The following is a 27,707-nucleotide window of genomic DNA, read 5'->3' as shown; positions in this document are numbered from 1 at the left end:
TGACAGCTAATGCTAGTCCTGTGGGGGTTAGGTTGACTGTGGAGGTTAGTCTGGTTATGGTTAAGGCTGGTCTGACGACGCTTAGAATGACCATGGTGACCCAAGACTGGGCCAGCGAGCTCAGCAGGAGATGAGGAAGGGGTTCGTGGGTGCAGGGGCTGTGGATGCAGGTGCTGGGGGATTTCTCTGCAGGAGCTCACAGCCAACCAAGGCTTGGTGCAGGGTGTCCAGGATGGCCAAGGCGCCATGTGTACCCTCTGGAGAGAAACAAAAGTCAGGAAGGTGTCAGGGTAGATTTCCTTATCCACAGAGTCACTTCTTTCTTCCACGTGGCTTGCCTACCACCTACCCCATACCACTGCCCAGCCCTGCCCAGCCTTTCCCAGCCCCACCCAGCCCCGCCCCTTATAGTCCTTCTTAACTCCAAGACCAGCGATTCTCCTTGGGGTCACATATCAGACCTCCTGCATATCAGATATTTATATAACGATTCTTTTTCTTTGTTTGTTTTGTCTTTTTGAGACAGGATTTCTCTCTGAATTCTTGGCTGTCCTGGACTCACTTTGTAAACCAGGCTGGCCTTGAACTCACAGCAATCTGCCTCCTCTGCCTCCCGAGTGCTGGGATTAAAGGCGTGCGCCACCACCACCCGGCACGATTCTTAACAGTAGCAAAATTGCAGTTATGAAGTAACAACGAAATAATTTATGGCTGGGGGCCACCACAACATGAAGACCTGTACTAAAGGGTCACAGCACTAGGAGGGCTGAGGAGAACTGCCCTAGGTATTCCCTGTCTTCTCTGATAATGGGCTGTTTAAATTCCTCCTGGCAAGTGAAGGCTCACCTATCGGTCTCCCCTGGAGGCCCTGTGGGACAGGGTCAGCTGCAGGGGCCACAAGGCCTTGAGCTTTAGGTGAATGTCAGGCACTTGGCAGAGCGACTTCTTGACTGTGTGGCACCTCCTTTCTTAGAGGTCAGCTGTCAGAGCTGGGGCATTTAAACACTGAGGCCCTTCCTGTCCTGGCCCAGTAAGCTCAGTGAGCTTTGCGGGCCTGCCTTGCCAGCAGGCAAAGGCACCCTTGTCTGCTGTGCCCGTGCTGTGTTCCAGTTAAACGGTACTGGCTGCTTTCTGAAGTCCGTTTTGACCTGCGGCATTCGGTGTGGGAACAGAGTGGCTGTTCTGCAGACAGGAGCTTAGACGGGAGTTTCTTTCTGGGAGGGATGCCCTACAGCTGCCCATTCATGCTCTGTGAGGCACCCTTGCCTACCGTGCGAGAGGTCCCGGTCCAGGGCGTTCAGCAAGATCTTCCCCAGGGCTCGTTTTGATATCTTCTTCAAGAGAGATGAGAGAGGCTGGATCAGACTGTGGCTACTGTGTTGCTGCTCAGCAGCTAGACTGGTGAGACTCCTAGAGGCTTCTGTGAGGCTCCCTGGGGCTGGCACGGGAGCCTCATGTCCCCTCACCATCTTTTTTATCCCCTCTTGCCTCATCCTCCCTTCATGCCTCGATTCTCTCTTCCTGTCCCCATCCTCCCTTCCTGGCCCCATTTTTCCTTTCTGGCCCCCACCCTCCCTTTTGTCCCTCGTGTCCTCCCTTACTGTCATCGCTTCCTGCTCCCCCCCGCCCCTTCTCCATTCCTGCCTCCCACCCCCAAGGCAGGCCACATGGCTTCTCAGAGAGACTCTCAATGGGTAGGAGCGGAGCAGTGGGCAGGCTGCGGCCAACCAAAGACCAGGGCAGATGCACCTGGGGAAAATGGTGACTAAATATTCCTTTTTGTTTTGTTTTGTTTGTTTTTCAAAGAGTCCTGGCTGTCCTGGACTCACTTTGGTAGACCAGAGTGTCCTCGAACTCACAGCTTCTGCCTCAGCCTCGCAGCCTCCCCTGGGAGGCTCTCCCTCTCCGTCAGGTCCCCTGTGCACTCTCCTTGGCCCACCTCACCATCAGTACCTTCCTCTGGGTCTCCCAGCTCACCTCCAGCCCCCCCTCCCATCCCCTCCAGGACCCCCCCCCCATGTTCCCACCAGGTCCCGGAGCCTTTGCAGGAGGTGTAGCACATCCACCAGCTTTTCTTCCAGCAGCGACAGCCTCACCCGCTCTGTCTCCACCATCTGCAGCTCCAGCCTCAGGCGCTCAGTCTCCGTCACCTGCTGCAGTTCTGCCTGGGGGAAAGAGTCTCAGTGTGTGCCTATACCCTCTTCCTCGTGACGAGTGCTCATAGTGTACCAGCAAGCTTGCTGGCCTTCCTTGACACTTTGGCATAGATCACCTGGTCTGGCTTCCGGCATGTAAGGCAGCCATGCAGATAAACCATGCTGGGGCCAGAGAAGCTAAGTGCCTGCCCCAAACTGCCCAGTGAGCAGGACAGTGGTCTCACACACACACACACACACACACGCACACACACGTGCGCGCACACACACACACGTTTTGTTCTCCAGTCTAATGACTCCATTCTCTCTTTTCTTTTCTCCCTCTTGGTTTCTTTTCCTTTTGCTGAATCTGTGTTGGTGGCAACCCATGTGACTGGCTTACACAGAAGAAGCATACTGCAGGTTAGTGGACAGTTACCATCCTGTCTTGTCCAGGGGCCCTGACTGAAAGGACATTCTGAGCATCTGTCTACTTCCTGCAACAGAGTGACGGGAGTACTCCCGGGGTGCCAGGGTTAGTGACAAGGGAAATGTTTTATGCTTACCTCCTAAATCAGGCGTGTAATGTACAAGGGTTCTCAGGACTCCCTCTGACTTTGGAACAAAAGGCCCCTGTTCTTCTACTCATGGCATGCAGGACTAGAGACTGGCCCATTCTGGCACTTTCTTGTTCTATCACTTTGAGGTTTACTTAGACAAGTGACAGCTGTGCCTTTCCCTGGGCGGTCCCTGACTGCCAGTTCACACTTAAATGGAGGCCCTTCCCTGAGAACGGCAGCTCTCTCCTCCTGGGGAGATGCCGGGCAGCAGGATTGGGATCTTGGGACAGCACTGGCATGAGAATAGAGACACAGCAAGCAGGTCAACCTAGAATCCCAGGGGGTCTTCTCTGGCAGCGGCAGCCAGAGCCGAGCTGTCTAGAACTCACTATGCACATCCACGCACTTGACGCATGCACAGTGGCACTGTTATAAGTGGGGAAACCAAGGCATGGCGATGCTGAAAGATCCTGACCAGGTCACACAGGTACTGCAGTTGGAACTGAAGCCAGGCAGCCTGCTCTAGTGTATACGGCGGGGCTGGGTTCTGACCTGTGACTTTTCACTGCTTATGAATTAGCCCCCCTCCCTGGGGAAGGGGTGTCCAGAGTGCAGAGTGGGGCTCCTGAGGGCAGAGCCCTACAGTGACAGGGAGACCTGGCTGCCGTTTGTCCCAGGAGAAGAAGGAGGACCTTTGCCTGTGGGCCTGGCGTGATAGTTTGTCTATCTCCATCCTTACTAAAAACACATGACCTGTAGGGATCTGTAGTTTCCTGTTACCCATCAGTCACCTCTCTGTCCTCTCTCACAGGAGCATGACGTGTCCTGTTTTCATTGGACACTCACTGCTCAATGGGCTGAAGTGTAGCCTGGTTCTAGAATGACAGATAGAGCCAACTGAGACCTTAAAACTAAATCTTAAAACTCCATCCTTGATGACACCTAGGTTTTTCAGTCTGTGACTCAAGCTGAGGTTTCAGAGAGTCACAGACAGGAAACAACCACGCCTATGCCTCTGGACTGCTGCGCTTGCAGTCATTGCAAATGTCCCCCTCAGTTCTTTGGTTTGTTTGTTTTTGTTTTTCAAGACAGGGTTTCTCTGTGTAGCCTTGGCTGTCCTGGAGTCACTTTGTAGACCAGGCTGGCCTCAAACTCACAGCGATCCGCCTGCCTCTGCCTCCCGAGTGCTGGGATTAAAGGCATGCGCCACCACGCCCAGCTCCCCCCTCTGTTCTTGTAGCCAAGTTAATCTAGGATGGCAGTCAGTAGCTGCCAATCAAAAGTTCCCATAAAGAGAAATTTGAGGAAGCCGCACCTCCTGAGTGCGGTCCACATCTCTGTGAACAGGCTATAGGACTGCGAGTCCTTCCAGCTAGAAGACCTGGGATCTCAGGGCCCTGCTGACCTCCTCCTCCGGTGTCCCTAGGGTCTCTCTGCTGCAGCCCAGGGTCTGCAGCTGTTCCCCAAGCCTGGTGACATGGGTCTCCAGCTCCAGGGTGCAGATGTTCTCAGCACCATCACAGTGGCCAAAGGACGTCTTGAGCTTCTCGGCTGTCTGGTCGTCACACCTGCAAAGGAAGGAGAGGCCAACACTGCAGGGACTCCATCCTCCCACTCCAACCCTCCACTGCTTAGTGCTCCAGCCTTCGCAAGTAGACGCTGTCATGGAGCCTGGCTCCTTGGCTTCTCAGAGGAACAGCCAGAGGCGTCCCCTACAACCTGCCTAATACCCTCTCACCCACCTCACTCAGCCTGCTCCAGCCAATAGACTCCCTGGGCCCTCCAGGATGCCTCAGAGCCTGTGCCTGCTGTTTCTTCCTGGACTCCTCTCATGCTGTCTGCATTGCTCAACAGAACTGCCTCCAAGTCTCCTTGCACCTACCTTGTCTTCACACTCCCTTCCTTTCCTCCCCACAGTAGAGGCCCCAGCACATCAGGACAGCCGTCTGTTCATCATTTTCTCAATGTCTCTAATGTTGCCGGACACACAGGCAGGTACTTAACAAGAGTCTTGTATGAACATAAAGAATGTGTGATACAACCACCCCAGAAAGCCAGGAGAACTCTGCAGTGTAATAACCATGCTGTCCCTGAAGGCATCTTACATCCTGGCCTCAAGTCTTAGATAAGGAGACTGAAGCTCAGAAAAACCAGCAATCTGAGATACCCATGGACACTGAGGTACCCATGGATCCTGAGATACCCATGGACACTGAGGTACCCATGGATCCTGAGATACCCATGGACCCTGAGGTACCCGTGGACACTGAGGTACCCATGATTCTGAGATACCCGTGGACACTGAGGTACCCATGGATCCTGAGGTACCCATGGATCCTGAGATACCCATGGACCCTGAGGTACCCGTGGACACTGAGGTACCCATGATTCTGAGATACCCGTGGACACTGAGGTACCCATGGATCCTGAGGTACCCATGGATGCTGAGGTACCCATGGACCCTGAGGTACCCATGGATCCTGAGGTACCCGTGGATCCTGAGATACCCGTGGACACTGAGGTACCCATGGATCCTGAGGTACCCGTGGACACTGAGGTACCCATGGATCCTGAGGTACCCGTGGACACTGAGGTACCCATGGATCCTGAGGTACCCGTGGACACTGAGGTACCCATGGATCCTGAGATACCCATGGACACTGAGGTACCCATGGATCCTGAGGTACCCGTGGATTCTGAGATACCCGTGGATACTGAGGTACCCATAGATACTGAGCTCATTTTCATTATCCTCTAAGATGGTACAAGGATGATACCAGGGGGTAGCTGGGCAAGAGGAGGACTTTGAACTGTGCTGTGGGAAGTGATAAATAGCTTTAAAATGACTAGGATGGAGCAGGTCTTGGGACCCCGATCAAGGGAGTGATGGCTTGGTGGGCACCCACAGGCTTGAGGGTCCTTCCATTTCATCCTTGCACTTGGTGGGATGTTTGTCGACTTCTGAGCTGTGACTACTAGGAGGGGCTGTCAGGGACCAAGTGTGGCTGTGCCCTAGAACTGTCGGTGTCTCCTGTTGAAGCATGTGTGAAGGGCCCTGCGAGGTGAAGCTGCCTTTCTGGGGCTCTGTGCTTTTGGTCTGGCAACCCTGGGCTCTCCAGGTACTTACCTACTCACACACCCTGAGGGTTGCATCAGGGATACCTCAAAATGGGCCTGTGGGGGCCTTGACCTTTCCTGCCACCTTTCTTCCTCTTCTTCCTCAGAGGCGGCCTGGCCTTCCACGGAGCGGAACAGCTGTTCATCCTCTGCTGGGAAAACATGTCATCTAAGGACTGGAGTCCTAGTGTGAGGACCATCCTGCCCTCTTCAGGGGCCTGTGTGAAGTGAGGCACTGGCAACACTGCCCCGTTCCTGTTACTGGCTCAGGCCCCTGGGAAACTGCATGCAACCCCCACCCCTCACCCCCCAGACACAACCCTGCTTTCTTCTGTTTCCTTAGGTGACACCTGAGGATGTGTTTCTGGTGTCATGGTTGAGCATCAAGTCTACTTCAGGTCATGTGACCTGGATTGGGCTTGGTGGGATGTTGGTATTAGGTCGGAAAGACTTTCAGCTCTCAGTTTTGGGAGGTTGTGGAAGAAGGGGTGTCCAATATGTGGCCTGAGGTCACCAACGCTGCCGAGCATTGATGACCTCCATCCTAACCGGAGGAGTGGGTGATGGCAGCTGCCCTGCCCTATGCCCAGACAAAGTCCTTGCCTCCAGGAGCCGACCAGAGTCTCCTAGAGACCCTGACCCTGCTATGCCAGCTCTGATCAGCTGTCTGGCTGAGCCAAGCGAAGACAGTCCTCTCCAGCCACAGTGAAGGTTCTGGAAGAGCCAGGAACCCTCAGGAGACACCGCGGGAGTCAGTGAAGAGTGTGGACAGAATGAACTCAGATGAGGGCTTATCTCCCAGCTCTGGGCTTGGGGGCCAGGATATGGGCTGGAGCCCAAGAAGGCATGCCTGCTAAGAGTGACTGATCTCAGGGTAGGGGCAGCAGGCCAGGCATTGGCAGGGGGAGGGGGGTTCCCAAATCTATGGACACAGGTGATGAGAGGCCATACTTTGCTTTTAACTTTAGCAGTTTGTGCTGCTAACTGATGGGACACTCAGACTTCCCCATGTGAAGCAGTATTTAAAACCAAAACCTGATGCTAGGCGGTGGTGGCGCACGCCTTTAATTCCAGCTCTTAGGAGGTAGAAGCAGGTGGATCTACAAGGTGAGTCCAGGACAGCTAAGGCTACACAGAGAAACCCTGTTTCAAAAAACCAACAAAAATAAATGAATAAAACAACAACAATAACAACAACAACAACAAAAAAACCCAAAGCGTGACCTTATATTGTGGGAGACCCGAGAAACCTGTTGACATAGACACCGTGGATCCCTGGCTCCGGCCACTCATGCCCTCACTTGGCTTCACCATGGGGTTCTTAGGGCTCCACGGTCCAATTGGGCCACACAGAACCACTGTGAGGACTTTCATGATGATGTTCCTAATACCGACAGCATAGTTTCCTCTCTCTCTCTCTCTCTCTCTCTCTCTCTTTTTTTTTTTTTTTTTTGGTTTTTCGAGACAGGGTCTCTCTGTGCAGCATTGGCTGTCCTGGTAGACTAGGCGATCCACCTGCCTCTGCCTCCCGAGTGCTGGGACTATAGGCGTGCGCCACCACGCCCAGCTTTCCTTTCTCTCTCTCTCTCTCTCTCTCTCTCTCTCTCTCTCTCTCTCTCTCTCTCTTTTTTTTAAATTATTTATTATGTATCCAGTGCTCTGCCTCCATGTTCACCTGCAGGCCAGAAGAGGGCATCAGATCACATTATAGATGGCTATAAGCCACCATGTGGTTGCTGGGAATTGAACTCAGGACCTCTGGAAGACCAGCCAGTGTTCTTAACCCCTGAGCCATCTCTCCAGCTCCATAGTTTCCTCTCTTGACTCCTCCCTGTCACTCATCTGCATTGTCCTGGTGCAGAAGGCAGGGGCTAGTGCAAGGGCTCGGAGACTGGGAGTGAGAGATAGAGGCCCAGTGCCCGGCACTCCGTGGAGGTGAGTACCCTGGTTCCCAAAGTTCAGGATCTTGTGAGGACACCAGAAGACATGCTTTTGAGGGTGCTGGAAGCCAGCCTGAATAGCAGGTGGCCATTTTGTCTAGAGGCTGAAGGTGGCTCTGATGCTTCAGCCCTTTAAGAGCAGGAACGAGGCATGGCCTCATTGACCGTGGGCCTGGCAGCAGGCTGGGCATGTGGGGACTGACCTTCATCTGTGTCTCTGCTCCTTAAACTGGTGTCTGACCTCTGGGATCCCTCCGGAGTGGTGTCCACATCTCTGGGTCCTCTAGCCGTAGGTTTGCAATTCTTGTTTCCTGGCTGTGGGCTGGCTTGTGGAGACGTTAGGAGCTGAGGTCCCTCTGACCTGTGGGTAGGGAGAGATGTGTTTTTTGAGAGGCGGGGCCACACTCTTTCATTTCTTACTCTGTACAGGCAAGCCTTTAGTGGTCTACCGCCATTGTCCTGGCAAAGTCAGCCTCCCATAGGCCAGAAAGAATGTTAAGATAAGTCCCAGTTTTCTTTGCCAATAGGGAACAGACACGAAACCCAATTTTATAGCATGGGCTGCATGGCAAAGTCTTCTGCAGACAGTCCAGAATAGATTTCCTTCCGTATAAGAGGAATCATGAGAAAGGAGGTCCCTTTCTTGCTTTTGGACACACTCACATGGTGTTGCTGAACTTGGGGTTGCAGCAATCTTATTGTGACCATGGGCAAGTATCTGAGAGAATTACGCAGCGGTTGGGTGAGAGCCTCAACATCTTTAGAGTCTGCGCTAACCAGTACTGTGGCCATCTAACTCTGTACTTAATATGGTTGATAAAAAGGACTGATTTTTGTTTGATGTGTATGAATGTTTTGCGTGCGTGCGTGTGTGTGTGTGTGTGTGTGTGTATGTGTGTACACCACCTGAATTCCTGGTGTCCATGGAAGCCAGAAGAAAGCATAGGAACCTCTGAAGCTGGAGTTACAAATAGTTGTGAGCCACCAAGTCGGGGCTTGGAACCAAACCTGGGTCCTCTGCAAGAACAGAGAGTGTTAACTGCTGTACTATCTCTCTAGTCTGGGTGGGTGAACTTTTTAAAATTTAATTTATTTTATGTATATGGATGTTTCATCTGCATGCATGTCTGGGTACCACATGTGCACCATGTGGGTACTAGTAATTGAGCTTGGTTCCTCTGGAAGAGCAGCCAGTGCTTTCAAAGGCTGAGGCATCCCCCAAGCCCTATGTGGGTGGCAGTGGTGCACACCTTTAATCCCAGCACTTGCAGGCAGAGGCAGGAGGCAGGCAGATCTCTGAGTTTGAGGACATTTTGGTCTACAGAGTGAGTTCCAGGACAGCCAGGGCTAGACAGACCAAAACCAAAGTAATAAACCAAAATAATCTTGAAAAACCAAAATAATAAAAAACTAAAATAAATAAATTTACCTTTCACTTTAAAAAAAAGAGACAGTCTTGCTCCCGTAGTCCATGGGGGGATTACAGACATGTACCTCCAAGCCCTGCTAGACTCACAGACGTTTTTCTTTTTTCCCACCATGCTCTTACATACTTTTAATTACATTTTATTTCTTGTCCATGAAGGCCTTTAACTGAGGAATTTCCCTTCTCTGGGTTTTGGAAAACCACTTCATTCCCCTTCAGTTGCCTAAGTACTCCAAGGTCCCTATGTTTTGAACATTTGTTTTCCATGTCCCTGTGGTTCACATGGTCAGATAACAGAGAAAAAAAAATATCTGTCACGAAATGAACATCTTTGTTAATGAGCTAGCATTTTATTATGCTCTTCCTTGGCCCCTTGCTTTAGAGCAGCCACTGTCCCCAGGAGCTTCTTCAGCACGCCCACACTTCTGTCACAGCCTCAGATTGCAGTGGATAGCTTCTTGTTTTGTCATTGTGACAGAAGACCTAGCGGGAGAGACTCACAGGCTGCAATTTCAGCTCAGGGCTTGAGCAGCTCCAGTCCGGGGCGTGGCGGTGGGGCCCTGGTGGTGGCAGTGTGAGGTAACAGTGTCTTGTGTCTCGTGGACCAGGAAGCCAAGCTGAGAAGAACGTGGGTCTGGGCTACATCCCAGAATTCCTGTGCCTTAGTCAGAGTTCCTACTGCTGTGGTGAAACACCACGACCCAAAGCAACTTGAGGAGGAAAAGGTCCATCATCCAGGGACGTCAGGGCAGGAACTCAAGGCAGGAACCTGGAGACAGGAGCTGATGCAGAGGCCATGGAGGAACACTGCTTCCTGGCTTGCTTCTCATGACTCTCTCAGCCTGCTTTTGTTTGTTTATTTTTGAGATAGGGTTTCTCTCTGTAGCCTTAGCTGTCCTAGACTCATTTTGTAGACCAGGCTGGCCTCGAACTCACAGAGATCCTCTTGCCTCTGCCATCCCGAGTGCTAGGACTACAGATGTGTGTCACTGTGCCTGGCTGCTCAGCCTCCTTTCTTATACCACCCAGTACCATCTGCCCAGGGGTCACAGCAATAATAAAATAAGAGTATGCAGCACAGGCTTGTAATAGGCAAACAAGCTGGGGACATTTTCTCGGTCGAGGTTCTTTCTTCCCAAATGACTCTGGTGTAGGTCAAGTTGACATGGAACCAGCTATCACACGCCCCACCCCCCACACCACGTGCTAACAACTTCTTCCAGCTAAGCTTCATCTCCCTGAGGTCCCAGAATCTCCTCAGACATCTTAGGACTACACGTCCAAACATAAGGCTGTGGGACATGTCTCACTTCAACTGTAGCAACAGATAATACCATTGTGCTCATTTCATAGAGAAGGTCTCACCAAAGGGAAAGGAAGCCCCGGGGGGTGGGGTGGGGGTGGGGGGACACATAGCCATTGTCAGCTCCAGGGGACTATGGGTCACATACATGGATTTGGGAAGAGGAAACCTCTGAAGCAGGGTAATGATAAGGCAGGAAGGTAAGGACAAACTTTGGAGTTTTCCAGGAACCTCAGGTTGGCCGCAAAGGCAGAACTGTTTTCTGGAGGTTCCCTGTGGCTCTTGTGTACTAAGTTGGGTTTAACTGAGTCCTGGTTGATGCAGCTGCAGGCCCCCTTTTTAAGTCACCAGGAGACATGCTGTACTTTCCTGGCCTGTGTTCTCTAGGGGGACCCCTACTTTACTGGTTACCACTGTCTTGTGGGATCCTCAGTGGAGTGAGGAGACGTCCTGGGAGACATCAGGACGCCCGTGACCCGGAAGGCCTTGTTGGACCCTTCCCGGCTAGTCCCAGATAGACTAGCTAGATCAATCCAGAGAAACGAACTCTACTCTGGTAACTACCACTCTTCCTCAGACCCAAGTCCTCTGTGTTGCTGGGTGTTCCCTCCAGCTGGCCACATCCACACCCTCTTGGAACGCCAGAGAGCCTCTGATAGCTTCCACGCTGCAGTCCGTGGCCACATCTGGCTGCCAGCCCAGGGGCTTGTCTGACGGGAGCCAGATGTTGCATTTTCTCCCTTCTATCCTAGATGTTCCTGGCTTCCTCTGACAGACTCCTTCCTTGGTTCTGTGGTGTTGAGAGGCCTCTGAAGCTGCCAGTACCCCACAGTACCATGGATTTGCCGTGTGAACCCTACAGCTCTCTCATCCCCCCAAGCCGGCAAGCTGCCTCATTTCAATTTCCCACTTGCTTACCAGTGAACAACGATGGCTCTCTACCTTGGGTTAGACACTGGGGTGGGGGTGGGGGGTCCTATGACAAAATGAAATAATGGAGTGCCTGCCTTCATTAATGTTTGGGGTGAGTTTGAGGGGAGCATCCAGATGAACGGGGAGGCTGTGTGTACCCAGCTAAGCATCTACTTCAATGTCCCCTAAAAAAAAAAAGTAGGTAAAACATTCATTTTACTTACTTTACTATTTTTTAAAATTTACAATAGTGATATGACTTCCTTTGAAAATTACTTATGCTGGGCTGGAGGTGTAGCCAGGAGTAGAATTTTTCTTGTATGTGTGAGGATCTGGCTCCTGCCCCAGCACTGCAGAAAGAGAGGGGGGGGGGAATAAAAAGGAGGGAGCCAACTCACTGGAGGTCGTAATTACGTAGCAGGCACTACATCCATACGGCAAGCAGGGCTTGGGCCTCGGGGAGGCTGGAGGCCAACAGTTGCTTATATACTAGAAAGAAGCCGTTTGGGCCATCATTAGAGCGGGGTCTTCCCACACAGGCATCCTCTGCATCGGAGAGCAGGGTATCTCTACCTGCCTGAAGCCGCCACAACACTGCACCTGTAGATCTGGAATGCTCCCTAGAGGCCCAGATGCTGAGGACTTGGTGCCAGCTTTGTGTTCCTAGGGGGTGATGGAGCCTCTGAGGAGGCAGAGCCTCTTAGGGATAAAGTAATTTGGGGTATGCTCTCAGGGGGTGGTATTATTGAGTTCCCGTCCCTTCCTTCTTTCTCTGCTTCCTGGTCTACTTTTGTCCCCCACCCACAAGCACAGCTACAAATCCAGTTCATTAGCCACCGTGCCACATGGTCACCTTCCAAGTGTTCAGGAGCTACACATGGCTCTAGCACCACTCTGGTGAACACGGAGGGAGGGAGGGAGGGAGAGAGAGAGAGAGAGAGAGAGAGAGAGAGAGAGAGAGAGAGAGAGAGAGAGAGAGCTGAATCTATGCGGAACTCATGCTCTACTCCTGACCCAGCCCAACCCCAGCTGTTTCTTAGGCACTTTGTTCTCATAACCAACACAGACACTGCGGAGCGTTTCTCTCCTTGAATCTAAAAGCAAGGTGGATAAATAGCCACTTTTTATTTTGAACAACTAATGCAATGATACTGTAACAGTACCTTAAATGGGGAGAAAAGAATTTTATATTACAATCCAGTATGAAATACTCAGATATGACAAAGTTTTCAGATACCTGAAACCACACATAATGGGTGAGTCTGAGTTTAAAAGGGCCAGGGTAATATTTACTTAGGTGTCGTTGGTAGGCGGCAGACACGCAGACTGATGGAGACATAAATGTCGGGGGTTACAGTGTCCCTCAGTGGTAAGGACACAGCTTCCGCCATCTGTGACACAGTTGGGAAACTATGAGCAACTTTTGGGGAATTCCAAACAAGACAAAGTATACCGCCTTACCTCACGCGGCCTTGAGCTCTTGGAAGCACTCTTTGCGTGTTATAACTGTGCAGAAACGGGTTTCCTCATCAAGCGGAGCTCAGCTCTGGTCTTAATCATTACAGTGGAACTGTCTCACGCACAGACATCCAGTTGGCCGTGTGGACGCTGTGTAGGAGTGGGTGCCAAAGGCTCGTTTTCCTAGCAGGACCCTGAGTGTGAGAAGCCCTGTCTCTGGTCATTCTCCCACATCCTCCAAAGTGTCCTGGCGGGGACGGCTTCTCCTTGTTCCTGATTGCTCCCTGGTCTTGGCCTCCTGTCATCTTTCTGGCCAGCCTGGGCCTGAGCATGACAGTTCCATGTTAGGGACATCGTGTGCACAGGCAGAAATGGGCTGCTGTTCAGCCATAAGGCTATGTCTGTATCCTAGGAGGGTGCCATCTAAGGTCCTTGCTGGCACACAGCCTGCCACCATCCTACCTTTTCCTGTGGGATCCCTCGCAAAAGTAGTTTTGGCTTCTATCTGCTCTACTGTGGGCCAGTGCTGGGGCCAGCTTGCCATCTTTTAGAGGCTTCTGGGTAAGGCTGGGGCCGAGCAGGGGCTATGTGGACTCCATACACAGTTGGTACTTAGCAGATGCCAGCGCCGCACTGGCTCACAGCTTCCTTCCTGTTTATTGGGTCTTCTCCACCTCTTATTTTGTTTCCTTGTGAGGTGTTGGCCCCACAGTTTAAATCTGATCTACTGTCCAGTATGGCAGCCGCCACTCAGAGGTAGCTATTTAAACTTGGAATAATTAAAATCAAACAAAGCCACAAACCCGTTTCTTTAGCCACCCTTCCACACCTGCCACATTCCAAGTGCTCGGTAGCTACATATGACTCTGGCAGCACTTTAGAAAGCACAGAGAGAAGAGAGGACGCTCTTTTTAGGTTGGCACAGTCCAGTCACGACATGGATTGAAGACAGAGGCTGAAAGGTAAGCAGCTAGTTTACAGTCATTTCCCCCAGAACTGTAGTTCTCACGTCGGGAGACCGAGCTCAGCCCACTGTTACGCTAGTGTGGTGAGTAAGACGTCTGTGTTTCTGCAATCATCTGAGCCCAGAACTGGACTCTGTTCTTCACATAAACACAAAATATGGCCCAATCGAGACTCTTCGCAGCGTCCCTGCTGTGGTTTGAATGTGTGTTGAGAACTCAATCCCCAAACCAGGATGCTGCCGGTATTTGGAGACAGGGCCTTTGGGAGGAGTTAAGGATTAGATAAGATCATGTGGGTGGGTCCCCTTGGGGGGTGTGTGTCAGTGGCTTTGTTAGACACTGAGCTTACCATGTGATGCCCTGCTCACCTTTGCTGCAGTGTGAGGGTTCCGCCAGATGCTGACATCACATCCTGGGGATTCCCAAGCCAGGTGAGCCTTTGTTCTCTATAAACTACCCAGCCTTGAGTGTTTTGTTCTGATAACAGAAAACAAACTAAGAAAGCTCCAGATTTTGGGAGGACTTATTTGCCTGATAATGAAACCAACAGGAAAGCTTAGGAAAAGGCTGATTGGGCTTCTAAGTCAAACACAATTGGAGACAGCACCCTTTGCCATGTGGAGGAAACCGGAGTGACCCCTGTTCACACCTCCTCAAAGAGAAGGCCCAGGGTGGGCTCAAGATCTACCTGGGAAGGAAGAGTAAACAGAACAACACACAGTGATTGGGTTTGTGACCCAGGGGTGGACAACTGACTTGGGAAGCGGAACTCACACGGGAATGGCACACTGTGGACCGCTCTGTGTTTCACGGTCAGAGGGCATGAGCTTCCTCCCCACCCATGACCCAGCAGATCCTCTTGGGTGTTCCTGGGGCATATAGGATGATGCCCAGGAGGAGGTGCTCCGCCTGGGATGGGAGGAGGACTGTGTAAGGGAGAAGTGGTGAGCTGAGGGACCGAGCAACATGGTCTGAAACCAGTGCTGAGCAGCTGAAGAGCAAAGGAGGCGGGGGAGGAGGGGGGAGGTGGAAGAGGAGGAGGGAGAGGGAGGAGGGGGAGGGGAAGGGAGAGGAGGAGGAGCACGCGAGTAGCTGGTACCATCTATGTGAGAGGAAAACACATGCCTTGCAGGAACACACAAGGGAAGGCAGAGCCCTTCGTTTGATGGGGGGCCCTCCTCATGACTTACACATGCCTGCCAACGGCTGTGGCTCTGATCTCACTGTGCATTTCCCTGCACCGCAGACCCATGAGACGGTTCAGTTTCTAAGCCAGGTGCAGTAAGAGGTCAGGAGCGATGCTTTACCTCACATTGGAATAGCTGCTAATTAGGGAGAATAAGCCTGGTCTTAGGTTTTCATTGCTGTGATAAAGACCACGGCCAAAACCAAGATTGGCATCTTACAGGTCTCAGGTTACAGGCTATCACTGAGGGAAGGGGAGACTGTGGAGGAGCACTGCCTTCTGGCTTGTTCCCCATGGCTTGCTCAGTCTGTTTTCTTATATAACCCAGGATCGCCTGCCCAGGGGTGGTATCGTCTGTAGAGAGATTAGGGCTCTCCTATATCAGTTAATCAAGAAAATGCCATACAAACATCTGGTGGCTGTGTTTTCGCAATTGAGAGTTCCTCTTCAGTGACGACTCTAATTCATGTCAAGCTGACATAAAGGTACCCAACATCAACCAATGGAGATGGCTGTGGAGTGACTAGTGGGCGGGTTGCACATGTGGTATGGAGATGGGGAGGGCTGACAGTTGGATGGCATGGGCTTTTTTTAAAAAAAAGATTATTTTTTTATTATTATGTATACAGCGCTCTGCCTGCATGTACATCTGCAAGCCAGAAGAGGGCATCCTATCACGTTACAGATGGTTGTGAGCCACCATGTGGTTGCTGGGAATTACCACTGGAAGAGCAGTCAGAGCTGTTAACCTCTGAACCATCTCTCCAGCCTCAATGGCGTGGGATTTTATCACGCTTTCCAGAACAGGGAAGTTTAGAAACTGCTTGTTTCTAGCATTTTCCATTTTCAGGCTGTGATTGGGCACCGGTGACTGAAACTGAGGGGGTGTGTGTTTGTGAGTAGTACCACCGACGTCGCAGGAGGCAGGGGACTGGAGAGGGAAGCAAAAAGCCCGTACCAGCCCCATCCAAGTTTCCTACTCAGGACGCACAAGGTCCCCCAATGGCAAGTGTGACAACACCAAGGCAGCATACTGGTGATGAGTGTTGTCATGTATGCATCCCAGTGGCTGCACATGCTGAGCAAGCACTCTGCCAGACACTGGCATTTAACTCAGAAATTGGCAAGCTTTTCCTGAAAATATTTCAGGCTTTTAAGCGTACATGATCTTTGAAACACAAAAGCAGGAGCAGAATTACTAAAATGTGTTCTAAAAAAAAAATGCTTAGACGACACTCAAACACACACCATAAGATATACATTTTGAGGTTTCTTTAAATCATTATCCCAGCACTTGGACGGCAGAAGCAGGCAGATCTCTGTGAGTTCGAGACCAGCCTGGTCTACAAAGCGATTCCAGAACAGCCAAGGCTATACAGAGAAACAAACCCCATCTTGGAAAACTAAAAAGAAGGCTGAAGAGATGGCTCAGTGGATAAAAGCACTGTCTACTCTTCCGGAGGTCCTGAGTTCAATTCCCAGCAACCACAGGATGGCTCGCAACCTCTGGTGCCCTCTTCTGGCCTGTGGGGGTACATGCAGGTAGAGCACTCATGTATCACAAAAAGAAAACTGATCTTAGACTGTCCCTTGCGAGACAAGGGGGCTCAGCTCTGCCTTGATGAGGTAAGCTGTGATTCCAACCCTCTCTGCCAAGCAGAATGTGTTCAGTGAACTGACAGTAATGTCCTCACCTTGGCCCCCAGGCCAAAATCTGCCCAGTGTTGCCTGAGGCCCTTGGATAAACTATCCACCAACCTGGGTGGAAAGATATGCTGAGGACTATGGGGAGCACCCCAGGGGGTCATCCCACAGACAAGATGGCTGACGAATTAGGGAAGGTGGAGACTCGTGTTCCTGATAACATTTCCTCACTGTCAGAACCGCTTGCCCCTGGACTTCACATGTCCTAAGTCAGGTTTGTGTGACTTCCAGCTAGAAGCACTATTATTACTAAAACACAGCACAAGCTGGTGTGTGTGTGCGCGCGCGCGCGTGTGTGTGTGCGTGAAATGAGAGTGTGTAGATGAGAACTCTGGCACACTGCCTCATGCACAGCAACTGCTCACAAATGCTGGCTCCTGTCCTGTGTCCATGCCACCTCCACCCACCTCAGCCTCACAGACGCAGACTCCAGCCGGAGAGGGTAGGCTGCCGCTAGCAATCCGCCATTTACCCACACCATGCCTGTAGCAAGGTTTTGTCTTGGGAGTATGGGGACCTGCCAGTCAAGGCTGAGGCCTTTTGAAAGGGAGGGGTGGAGGCAGCCTGGAGTTCACAGCATGGCACAGGTGGCTCGCCTGGCCTCAGCATCATGTCTTCTATCCGAAAGCAAGTGAAACTGTCCTAATCTGCAGGCATCTCCACAGCAACCACTGCAACTTGTGGCTGGGATCAAGAACCGCATCACTGGGCCACTCCAAAGCCTTCCCACTTTTGATCTAGGCCTCTTCTGACACGAAGGGACAGTGTCACGATGTTCTCAACCTCCAGCCTTTTGAGCCACTCTGTACTTTGGAAACTTCATGAAGCCATAAGGCTGATAGGACCCTCAGGTGGCAGGCGTCCCCATGCTGGACTGGTGTAGACGTTCAGGCCACAGCCTTCCCCAGAGGACCTGGGGCTTCTACGCCGGGGCTTCCTTTGCTGTGAGGTATTTCCGGAGCTGAGAAGCCTCCCGGAATTTGAGACTAGCATGTGAAAACAAGAGAACAACAGCAGGAAGAAGAGCCAGAGTGGCTGACGGGAGCAGTGGAAAGTAAATCATGAAGAAGGGAGGGGGAGGAGAGGGAGAGGGGAAGGGGGAAGGGGAGTGGGGGAGGGGAGGGAGAGGGGAGGGGGGAGGGGGAAGGGGAGGGGGAGGGGGGAGGGGGAGGGGAAGGGAGAGAGGAATGGGGAGGGGTGTGGGGGAGGGTAAGGGGGAAGGGGAGGGAAGTGGGGGGGGGGAGAGGGTTAGCCCAGGAGTCTTCTGGGTATTTCTGCTGGGCATTCTCTGGTTCCGGGGCGGGGGCTGTGGCCCTCCAGCTGGTCCCACAACATATTGTGGGGCATCCCTGTCCTTAGCAAGAATAGACCCAGACCTCATAGCTTAGCTGGCCACAGGGTAATAGACTTAAGGAAATTGTCACAAAACAAAAGGATGATGGGAAGGGTAGACAGTGAGGACAGCAGGGAACTGCTTTAGTGGGATGGGGTATCTGGCTGAGGCCTGTGATGGCCACCGGAGACTGACCTAGGGGCTGCAGAGGGCTAAGGAGGCCTCAAGGGATGTGTGGGTTGGTAGACACAATGCCATGGGCCTGGCAGAACTAAGGCCAGAGGTCAGATCACACGGTGCTATGAATACCATGACAGATAGGCTGTCATTAGGGAAAGCTGTGCAGCTCTTTTTGGTCCTCAGAGGTCCACCATGACCCTGAGTAACTATAAGGGAGCTGGGCACATGGTAGGAGCCAGGACAGGATGGGCAGAATAGGAACAGACAGAGCTGAGACACGGCTGGAGCTGGCCTTCAGGAGGGAGCACCAGGCAGCCTCTGGGGCTTTCTGCCCAGTCCCCTTCCAGCTTGTCTCATCTCGCTCAGCTCCCCGTGCTTACAGTACTCCACCTCACACCAGCTCTGGGGTTCTGCGGTGGGTCCTTGTGGCCCAGACTGAAAGAACCAAGTGACGTGCAATCTGAATGTCAGCATCACCTCAGAGAAGAGCCACCTGTGGTGGGCAAGGCATCCTGGCAGACACACCCAGAAGCAAACGTTAGTATTGTTCTCACGTGAAACTGAGGCACCCGGAGGCAAGAAAGACTTGCCGAAGGCCACGTTCCACAGCTCAGCCCTGCCTCTCCCCTCCCCACACAGCATGTACACCAAGATGGAAGAATAAAACTTTGCCCCACTTGGCCTCACAGAAGGGAAAACACCTACGGATCCTGCATAGCGCAGAGAAAAAGCCGGATCTAGGCCTCTGAGCCTGGGCCTCTCCCTAGCTTGTCTGTGCTTTGGGCCTGTTCCATTGTCCTTGAAAGAGGGGCCTTTGTTCCTATCAGCAGCCACCCACATGGCCCAAAAGGACAATAGGACAGATGCCCTGGGCCCCCGCCTTGTCCTTTTCTGTCTTTCTGACTGTTTGACTGTGGCTTCTGGGTCAGACAGGGCTGCTTGGGTGCGTGAGAAGAAAGCAGGTTAACCCCTGAATGACCTCATCTGTGTGCGCCTTTCATGGTGGTCCGCAGACTGGGCTGTCCTCCGTTTCCCTGCTTTCCTGGCCTTTTCATCCTCTTGACAACAAAGCCACGGAGGCCAGGCCAGCCCCTGGGCCCCACTGGGTGTTCAGGAGGAGAAGGAGGCTCTGCATTCTTCGCTGCCGGCTCTAAGTTATGCCATCTGGCGGTGTGTCAGGCCGAGGTTGGGTCTGGGTCACAAAACACCAAGCCTGCTATCTCCTTGGAGGGAACAGTTAAGGGAAGGGATGCTGGCACCCGGCACCTTTGCTAACAAGCACTGAGCACAGGTGGTTGGGGGACAGAGTCCTCCCAGCTACCCTTAGCGCATCCGTAGACAGGAAACCTGGCATGTGGGTTCTCCCTGGGCTTCACTGTCCAGAGCCTTGAGGAGGCCCAGGGCGGCTGCTCCTGTGATGAGGATGAGGGTTCGTGCTGTGAAAGCATGAGCTGATGAGGCTCTGTGGTGTTTGTAGCATCGGTCCACACTCCCTCATGGTTCTCTCTGTGAAGGTCCCAACCCCAGAGGCAGCAGGCCTTGCTGTGGTTCCAGCAGGAAGCACGTGATTAAGGTATGGCTAACGACCGTGTGGTCCTGGCCCGCAAAACGGACTCAAGGTGGGACATGTTTCAAAGCTCAGTTCTGGACTTCTATGAGACGACTTGCCTGAAAGTGAAAGCCAGCGCCCTGGCAGATTTGGTGACATTGCTTGGGCACCTGGACTCCCCTACCCCTGATGCTGTACACATCCAGGCTTTGTGGCTCTAAGAACTGAGTTTGTTTTTGCAAGTCAGCTGGAGTTAAGCTTTCTTGCGTTTATCTGAGAGGACTGGCTGGCAGAAAGGAATGAAGAGAGAAAATGGGTGTGCGCATGGCTGTGTCTACGCTGGGTGAGGAGCCTGTGAAGGACAATGGCCAGGTAGGGTTGAATGGCAGTTTGTGAACGGCGGTACAAATGTGCCTTCTGTTGCCGCTTCTTACTACAATGCATTTTCTCTCCCCCCCTCACCATATCAACACAATCTCGGAGGCAAAACCCTTTTTTAGGCCCAGGTGGAACGCCATGTTTGATTGGAGAAAGTGGCTAAGACTTCGGCTCACGAGAGGCGGAGCAGGAGGGAGGCTAGCTTTGGGGCCTGGAGCTATATAGGGATGGTGGCATCCCCTTGCAAGGACTGCCAGACTCAGCAGGAGGGGGCTGGGCCAGGTGGGCTTCTGCATACTTCTATCCCCCTTTTATACTTGGGGTCTTCTATCTGACATGGGGGGGGGCAGTCTTACAATTCTGAAGGTACCAGTGGCAGCTTTGTGGCTCCTCTGTACATGGCACATTATGTCCTGGTATGTGTGACCAGGACCTGCTCTCCGAGGCTAGGAGATCATCTGAGAATGGTGAATGTTTATATCCCATTTCTGTATCCTTGAGGGATTTGGCATAGGTTTGGATCCATGGAGCATGTGTATAAAGTACAGCTCAATCAATCAATGAACATCTCCGATTGTGTAAGAATTCACTATTTTTTTTAGGTTGGTGGGCAACTCGGTAGCCTGGAGCATTGCGGAAATACCCTTCCATCTACAACAAACCGATATCCCGGGAGAAACACAACACATAAGAGAACATAGGAAAGTCGGAAGCAAGAAGAGGCCTCCAGTTCACATGAGGAGCAGGAGATGCTCACAAAGGTGGAACTCAGTAGACAGCCCGCTGAGTCAGCAAGAGGCTCCTGAGGAAGTCAGAGTTCAAATGACAGTAAGATGATAAAAACTCCACTCGCAGGCCTGGGGGCTTTATCCTGAGGCACGAGGCTTAGTCTCTCCCAAGAGCCAAGTTGGGAAACTCAATTCTAAGAAACTCATTTTAAAGTGGTCCAAAGAAAACCGGGCTGTGGTGAAGACCAAGCAGAGAACTCCAAAACCCTGCTTCTAGAATGTTCTCTCAAGGGCCGCAGCTTTGCCATAGACAGACTTTCAACAAAAAGTTGTGCAGCGTACCAGGAACTTACCATCACAACGGAGACAGCAGATGTAAAACACTGTGGAAATGCAGACACTACAGGAAAACAAAAGCAGGCCTGTCAGAACCTGCAGGAGAATGGCACTTGGACCTCCCATGGACACCAAAATCCTTGGGTGCTCAACCTCTTATAGACATTGGCATTGTATTTACACAGAACCATTACACATCACATGCCTTAAGTCATCTCTCCGGAGCTTAGAATGCTCAGCGTGGTGTTAATGCTGCACACGTGGCTGTAACGCCAGGTTGTATAGAAACAGTCATTCCACGGGAATGTGTTCAGCATAGACACAGCCTTTTTCTGGGGCTCACTGGTTCTCTGTTGATGGAATACGGAAGATAGAGTGATATTCCTTCTTTAACAGAAGACCGACTCTGACTCAAAATCAGAGAGGATTGGGGCTGGAGAGATGGCTCAGAGGTTAAGAGCACTGACTGCTCTTCCAGAGGTCCTGAGTTCAATTCCCAGCAACCACATTGTGACTCACAACCATCTACAATGTGGTCTGATGCCCTCTTCTGGCCTGCAGATGTACGTGCAGGCAAAGCACTGTATGCATAATAATAAATAAATCTTTAAAAAAAAATTAGAGAGGATTAGATGGAATCTACAACACAGGGCAGAGCAGGATGAAAGAGGAAGCTTGACTTGAAAGAGAAGCCAATGGAAGTCCTAGAGATGGTAAGCTGGGCTGTTACTGAAGAGAAGTGGCCGACCTTAGTTTACAGCTGGGGACAATCTGAGTTCTGGTCCATCTGGGTCCTTGATCTGTGATTTTAATAAAGCCACCAGGACCCTAAGTCACAAGGCTCCGACCTTAAAGCATCCTTAATCAGCATCTGAGTGGAATGTTCATTGACAACTCGAAGATGAAGTCAGGCCATTCCAAATGGCTTCATGCTGTCCCCAAGACACACGGTCAGAGCACTTGGAATGAGTTAGCATGGTGTCACCTGGGAAAGCAAGGAAGGCATATGCTTGGAGTGTGCCCCTTCCTCCCATTTGTCCCTCCTAGGTGCACAGAGGAGGGGAGGTCAGGTGAAACCCCCAGGGACATCCGAGTGCCTGACAATGCAGAAGCAGAGGTGGTGTGAATAAGAAATGCCCCCTCCCCAACAAGCTCATCTACTGGGGTCTGAGCTGCTAGGTGGCAGGCTTTGGGAAGATGGTGAGATCCTGAGAGCTCTGACATAATAGATAGATTAACCCTTTGATGGATTAATAATATGGTGGCGTTTTTTATTTGTTTGTTTTTGTTTTTGTTTTTCAAGACAGGGTCTCTCTGCGTAGCCCTGGCTGTCCTGGACTCACTTTGTAGACCAAGCTGGCCTCCAACTCACAGAGATCCACCTGCCTCTGCCTCCCGGGTGCTGGGATTAAAGATGTGCGCCACGACTGCCCGGCTATAGGGTGGCATTTTTGAGAGGTGGTGAAAGAGATGTGGTGGGGCACTGGAGCTTTTTGCTGTGACCTGTGGCTGGCCCTGGTGCCTCTATACTTCGTTCTCTCTGCTTCTTGGTGGTCATGAGGTGAGTAGCTGTTGCCCAGAAGCAATGGACCCAAGGACTATGACAGTAACATCTGAAACCATGATACAAAATAGCCCTTTCCCTCCAGCTTGTAAAACATCCTGTGGGTGTTTGGGGTGGGGGAGGGCGGTGAACGAGAGTAGTGGACAAGCCCAAGAGAACTGTGCATTTTCTCGGAGCCAGTTAAGTAGTGTGGCATGTGGGGCTTTCATCTTGCCTGGTACTGAGTCCACCTAGCACATCGCTGGCCTGGCTTTCTTGTCTGTGATACAATTGGAATGACCATCACGCTGGCTTTGAGTTCTCCCGCACTGACGTGGGAAGGGTGATGCGCACTCTGCTTCTTTGCCCTTCTCATTCTTCAAAGACTGGAAACTTTGGCGTAAGTCGGTCCACAGCCTGTTAGCTTCGCCTTCAGGAGATGAGCAGAGGAGGGCTGCATCCTGAGGGTTTCATTCACCTCGCCATCACGTGACTTTCACAAAGGGTCACTCACCCTCTGGTCCTTGGTTTTCTCAGTCCAGACTCTAGGCTGCCTGGCCTTTCCTAGTCTCTCCAGCTTCATCTCTCAGACTCTTGGTGTTTCTCATCTGAGGCCTCTACAACAGCTATTTTCTCTTCTTTAAGAATGAACCCTGGGCTGGGCGTGGTGGCGCATGTCTTTAATTGCAGCACTCGGGAGGCAGAGGCAGGTGGATCGCTGTGAGTTCAAGTCCAGCTTGGTCTATAAAGTGAGTCCAGGACAGCCAAGCCTACACAGAGAAACCTTGTCTTGGAAAAAAAAAAAGAATGAACCCTGGGTATATTGGGGGCTCACCAGGACCATCAGACACCATTGTGGGGTGGCCTGGTGGGAGAGCATGCCCTTCTTCCAGTGTTGCCAGCTATTGCACCTGAAAGCTAGATACAAGATGTATAGGCGCTGTAGCCATCTTGTAATAAAACAAAGTAGCAGCAGCAACAAACAGAGTAGAAAGGAGAGCACTGGCTGTGGGGAGGCAGAGCCTGCATTTATGTGTAACTCTTCACAGCCTCACACTCCTTCCCACAGCCTGTAAAACCAGGACTGAGCCCTCCATCTTGTTCAGCGCTGTGATGGATAGGATTTTACCTTCCCGACCAACCATTAAGCTCTTTCCTATTGTTCTAATTGTCTTAAAGCATAAATAGGTCATTGCAACTTTAAGGCAAAATGAAGGGGACCATTTGTTTCTCCTCATGGACAAGAACGGTATGTCAGCCAGCTCAGATCTGCAGCCCATCAGCTATGCAAACAGGAAGCAACTACGCAAACATTTGGAGCTGCAGGAGGCTGGCCCGGGTCAGCCTCCCGCAGCTGTGAGTGCCTCAGAAGTCAAAGATGAGGCCCCTCCTCTGAGGACATAAGTTCAAAGCCAGCCTTTTGGGTTGTCCTCCCCTGGCCGTGGTCAGATCACCCTCTTTCAGGGAGAAGAGCTGTCCTCGCTGGCTCCTCTAAGCTGGCTCCAGTTCCTTGTCTCTCCTCTCTGCCCTGTCACAGCTGGAACCAGGGTAGTTTTTTTGTTGTTGTTGTTGTTTTGTTTTGTTTGTTTGCTTGCTTGTTTTTCTTTCTGAAACGCATTCTGCTTGGGTCATCCTGGCTTGAAATGTTTCCATGCTTTCATGTGCTCTAAAGATAAAGGTTATGCTGCCTTCCAGGATCTAGATGGCTGGCCTTTTTCTCATATGTCTCCAGCTGTATTTTTCCAGCGAAGCTGACTCCTGTTTAGTTTCTGGAATGTTCTGTGGTGGCCCCGAGGGCTTTGCCCATACTGTTCCCATTCTCTCGACTTTTTGCTCCCACTTCTGGGGCAGGGGACAGGCTAAGTCTGCAGCAGGGACACACCTACCCCTGGCTCTGGCATTTGTCCTGCCTGCTGCCTCACATCTGTTCCTGTGGAGGGTTCCTGCTCGCTGACTGCAGGCCAGGACAGCGATTTTGGTCTGCTCTGTTCATAGCCACATCCCTCCCCAGGTAGACAGTGACCCAGGGAAGGTCTCAGCTGCTGTGCAGGTTATAGGAGCAGGCCCGCCCTGTCATGTGAAAACATGAGCACCCAGCACAGCCAGGCATAGTCTCCCAGTCGTTCTGCGCTGCAAAGACTCCAGTCTGCTTCACCCACCCAAGAGCGACAGGCTGGGGGAAAGCTGGTGACTTGCCAAAGTTACACATCTGTCAGCCTTGCTAGATTCGGTGCCCGGTCCCAAGTCTACTAGCTTCCTGCCCTGGTCCAGCTAGCACAAAAGGTCACTCTAAATCTGTTTCCTCGTCTGAAGAGTAGTGTCATAACAGGACCCTCTTCATTGGGCTGTCTGTCCTAAGGATTAACTAAAGCAAGCCCATAAAGTGCTTTTGCGCAGGGCTCGTACACAGCGTGCAGTCAGTGACAACCAGGATCACGTTGAAGAGCTAACAATGAGTATCAGTGGCTGCAATCCATGAGTAACAAGTAAAAGGATTTCGTGGGTGAACCGGAGGGTGAGCGGATGGATGGATAGATGGATGGGTCGGGATGGTAGTGGAGTCCACAGTGACTTAAGAAATGGAAGAACAGTATTTATGAACGGCTGAAGACAGGATTGAATACTAGGGCGCTCGGCGGGAATGCACGCCTAAGTTTGGAGAACAGGACCCGCCCCATCTGTTCCGCGCCGGTTGCTGCTCCCCTTACCTGTAACGTCTAAGCTCTGCCTCCAGTCGCTGCACCTGGCGCTGCATGCGGGGGACGCGCCGCGCCAGCGCCTCCAGCTCCCGCACCCTGTGCAAGCTGCGCCTCACCGCCTGCCGGGCCTCCTCGGTGCGCAGCCGCACCTCCACCTGTCCGCGCTGCAGCCGCCGGGCGCGCGCCTCCGCCTCCGCCAGCGCGCCCTGAGCTCGCTGCAGCTCGTGCGTCGCCGCTTCTGGGACTTCCGACTGGCTCTTCCAGAGGCCAACCTGCCCGCGGGAAGCTAGAATGAGTGCCCGTGGGGACGTCCCCTTACACTACAAAGTTCGCTCATTGAGCAGCAGCGGGCACGAGAGGATAAGGCACGTGTGTGCAATACCCCCCCAAAACACACACACACACACACACACACACACACACACACACACACACACACGGAAAACTGGGACAGAAGTCCACCGTCTATTATGTTGACAATAATCCCCAAAGTTGTGACTTCTAGGCCTAACTCTTTCATCCAATGTACGCTGTTCCTAATTCTCTGAACTCAAGGCACAGCTTAAATGCCAGACAGATGTGTTTGCCTTTCCTGAGATCCGAGCACTAAACTGTCCTTGGAAATGTGTGTGTGTATGTGTGTGTGTGTGTGGTCTATTTTGTTTACTGTAATGTTTCAAAGCACAGAGGAAGCTGGAGACCCTTTTAGCCAATCTCAGGCGCCCCACGCACTTTGAGGGTTGCTTATGCCCCGTCTAACGCTCCCACGCCACACATATGAAGCACCGAGGCCACCTTGGCACCTAATTGTACTCTGCAGCATCTAGGAGGCAGGAGACACCAATGCTAACGCCAGTGTCTTCAGATCCTTTCCCCCAACAAGGGCTCTTTTCTCCCCTGGTTGGCCACCTGCGCTGCACTCGACACCTAGCGGTGCACAGGGCCCAGGAGTTTGTGACTGATCCCAGAGGGCAGGCTGAACTGCAGTTCATTGAATGACTCCACCTCAATAGTTCAGAGTGGACCTGGCCCCTAGTGGTAGCCATTCTGTGTCTTTCTCACTTGAGCTCCAGGCCTGACATGGGCAAGGGCAGTCCTCTTGGTTTTCCCTAAACCTTCCAGAGGAAGGGTGCTTGAGGACCCACCACCACGGGACTGCCTGAACAGGCTCCGCCTTGGGTTAGAAGAGTCCGGGGTGGGAAGCTGGGGTCTTAAGGAATGCTAATTGGGGAAGAAGTTGGAATGAAGGGGGGGGGGCGGTTGGAGTAGGGAACAGAGAGGGCCAGCTGAGGAGAGAGTGGGCCAAGGTGCAGTGCCTATGTCTCCACCCCGCGGCGTCCCGCGCACCTGAAGAGCCAGGCAGCGCGCGTCACTGCTCTGCAGCGCAGCCCGTAGGTCCTCCACCAGCTCGCGTAGGCTACTGTTTTCCTCTTCCAGATGTGCCACACGCTCGCCATAGGCGCCGCTTAGGCTTGGTGAGCCAGGCTGGCGGCGGCGGCGCGGGCGGCGGAGGCGGATCTGTGTCTCGATGTGCTCGCTGAGAGCTCCGCGGGGCAGCCGGGGTCCCGCTCGGGTACTGAAGTAACCACAGAGGCGTGCGTGGAACTGGCGGAAGGTGAGTTCAGGAGGGTCGGCGCGCAGAGCCAGGCGCGCCTCTTCCCTGGCGTCCGCGTCCCCACCGGCGCCCATTCCCGCAACCGGGTTCTTAGCGGTCCCCTCCGCCGAGCTGGCGTCCTCGGTGGCCGCCTCCCCGTCAGCGTTCAGTCCCAGGACCGCGCACAGCGCGCGGAAGTCGGCGCGCGGCAGGCGGCCGGCGCCCCGGCAGTCTAGGTGGTGGAAGACCTCCTGCAGATACTGATCCAGACCGGTAGCCAGCACCACGATCTCGTTCTCCACGCCGCGGTCCAACCCGTAGTGGTGAGCCAAGGCGCTCAGCAGCCACTGCGTGCGCCGCGCAGGCCGCCGGTATGGGTCGCCCGCCGCGCCCTCCATGCCCAGACCCAGGCGGCTCCTCTCCGCAGAGCGGCGCCTTCAGACAGCCGCCCGAGTCCGCGGAGGGAGGAGCCGGGCGGCCACCGCCAGGCCGGAGAGGCACGGGACCGTGTACAGGCAGCTGCGTGGGCCGTGCAGGGCATCTGTGTTTGTCCCGGCGGGGGGCGCTGGAGCTATGTGCTCTCACTCTGGGGGCTGTAATAGCCTCGACCTGCGCTCCCCGTCACTCCCCAGCCGCATCCCCATCACAGTAACAGTCCCTG

The 27,707-nt window shown here is 52.7% G+C and overlaps 1 protein-coding gene across 1 annotated transcript; it reads right to left on the bottom strand.

The window, feature by feature from the left end:
* Positions 1–27,707, bottom strand: Efcc1 (EF-hand and coiled-coil domain containing 1). The gene is made up of 8 exons (XM_051154862.1): positions 26,800–27,707; positions 25,462–25,724; positions 7,956–8,113; positions 5,823–5,964; positions 4,101–4,263; positions 2,028–2,165; positions 1,271–1,334; positions 1–257 (listed from the first exon to the last, which is right to left on the bottom strand). The coding sequence occupies exons 1-8, from the start codon at positions 27,442–27,444 to the stop codon at positions 121–123; spliced, it is 1,710 nt and encodes a 569-aa protein (XP_051010819.1). The 5' UTR covers positions 27,445–27,707; the 3' UTR covers positions 1–120.

This window comes from Acomys russatus, chromosome 13, assembly GCF_903995435.1.
Source record: "Acomys russatus chromosome 13, mAcoRus1.1, whole genome shotgun sequence".
Taxonomy (NCBI): domain Eukaryota; kingdom Metazoa; phylum Chordata; class Mammalia; order Rodentia; family Muridae; genus Acomys; species Acomys russatus.
The sequence above is the reverse complement of the archived record's forward strand: the minus strand, read 5'-3'. Positions and strand labels throughout refer to the sequence as shown.

Excerpts from the sequence above, each read along its gene's own strand:
- Efcc1 (XM_051154862.1), bottom strand. The coding sequence starts at position 27,444 with ATGGAGGGCGCGGCGGGCGACCCATACCGGCGGCCTGCGCGGCGCACG. Across the intron at positions 8,114-25,461 it reads GCAGAGCTTAGACGTTACAG|GTCAGAGGGACCTCAGCTCC; the intron begins GTAAGGGGAGCA and ends CCCTACCCACAG. Across the intron at positions 5,965-7,955 it reads GAGCAGAGACACAGATGAAG|CAGAGGATGAACAGCTGTTC; the intron begins GTCAGTCCCCAC and ends ATGTTTTCCCAG.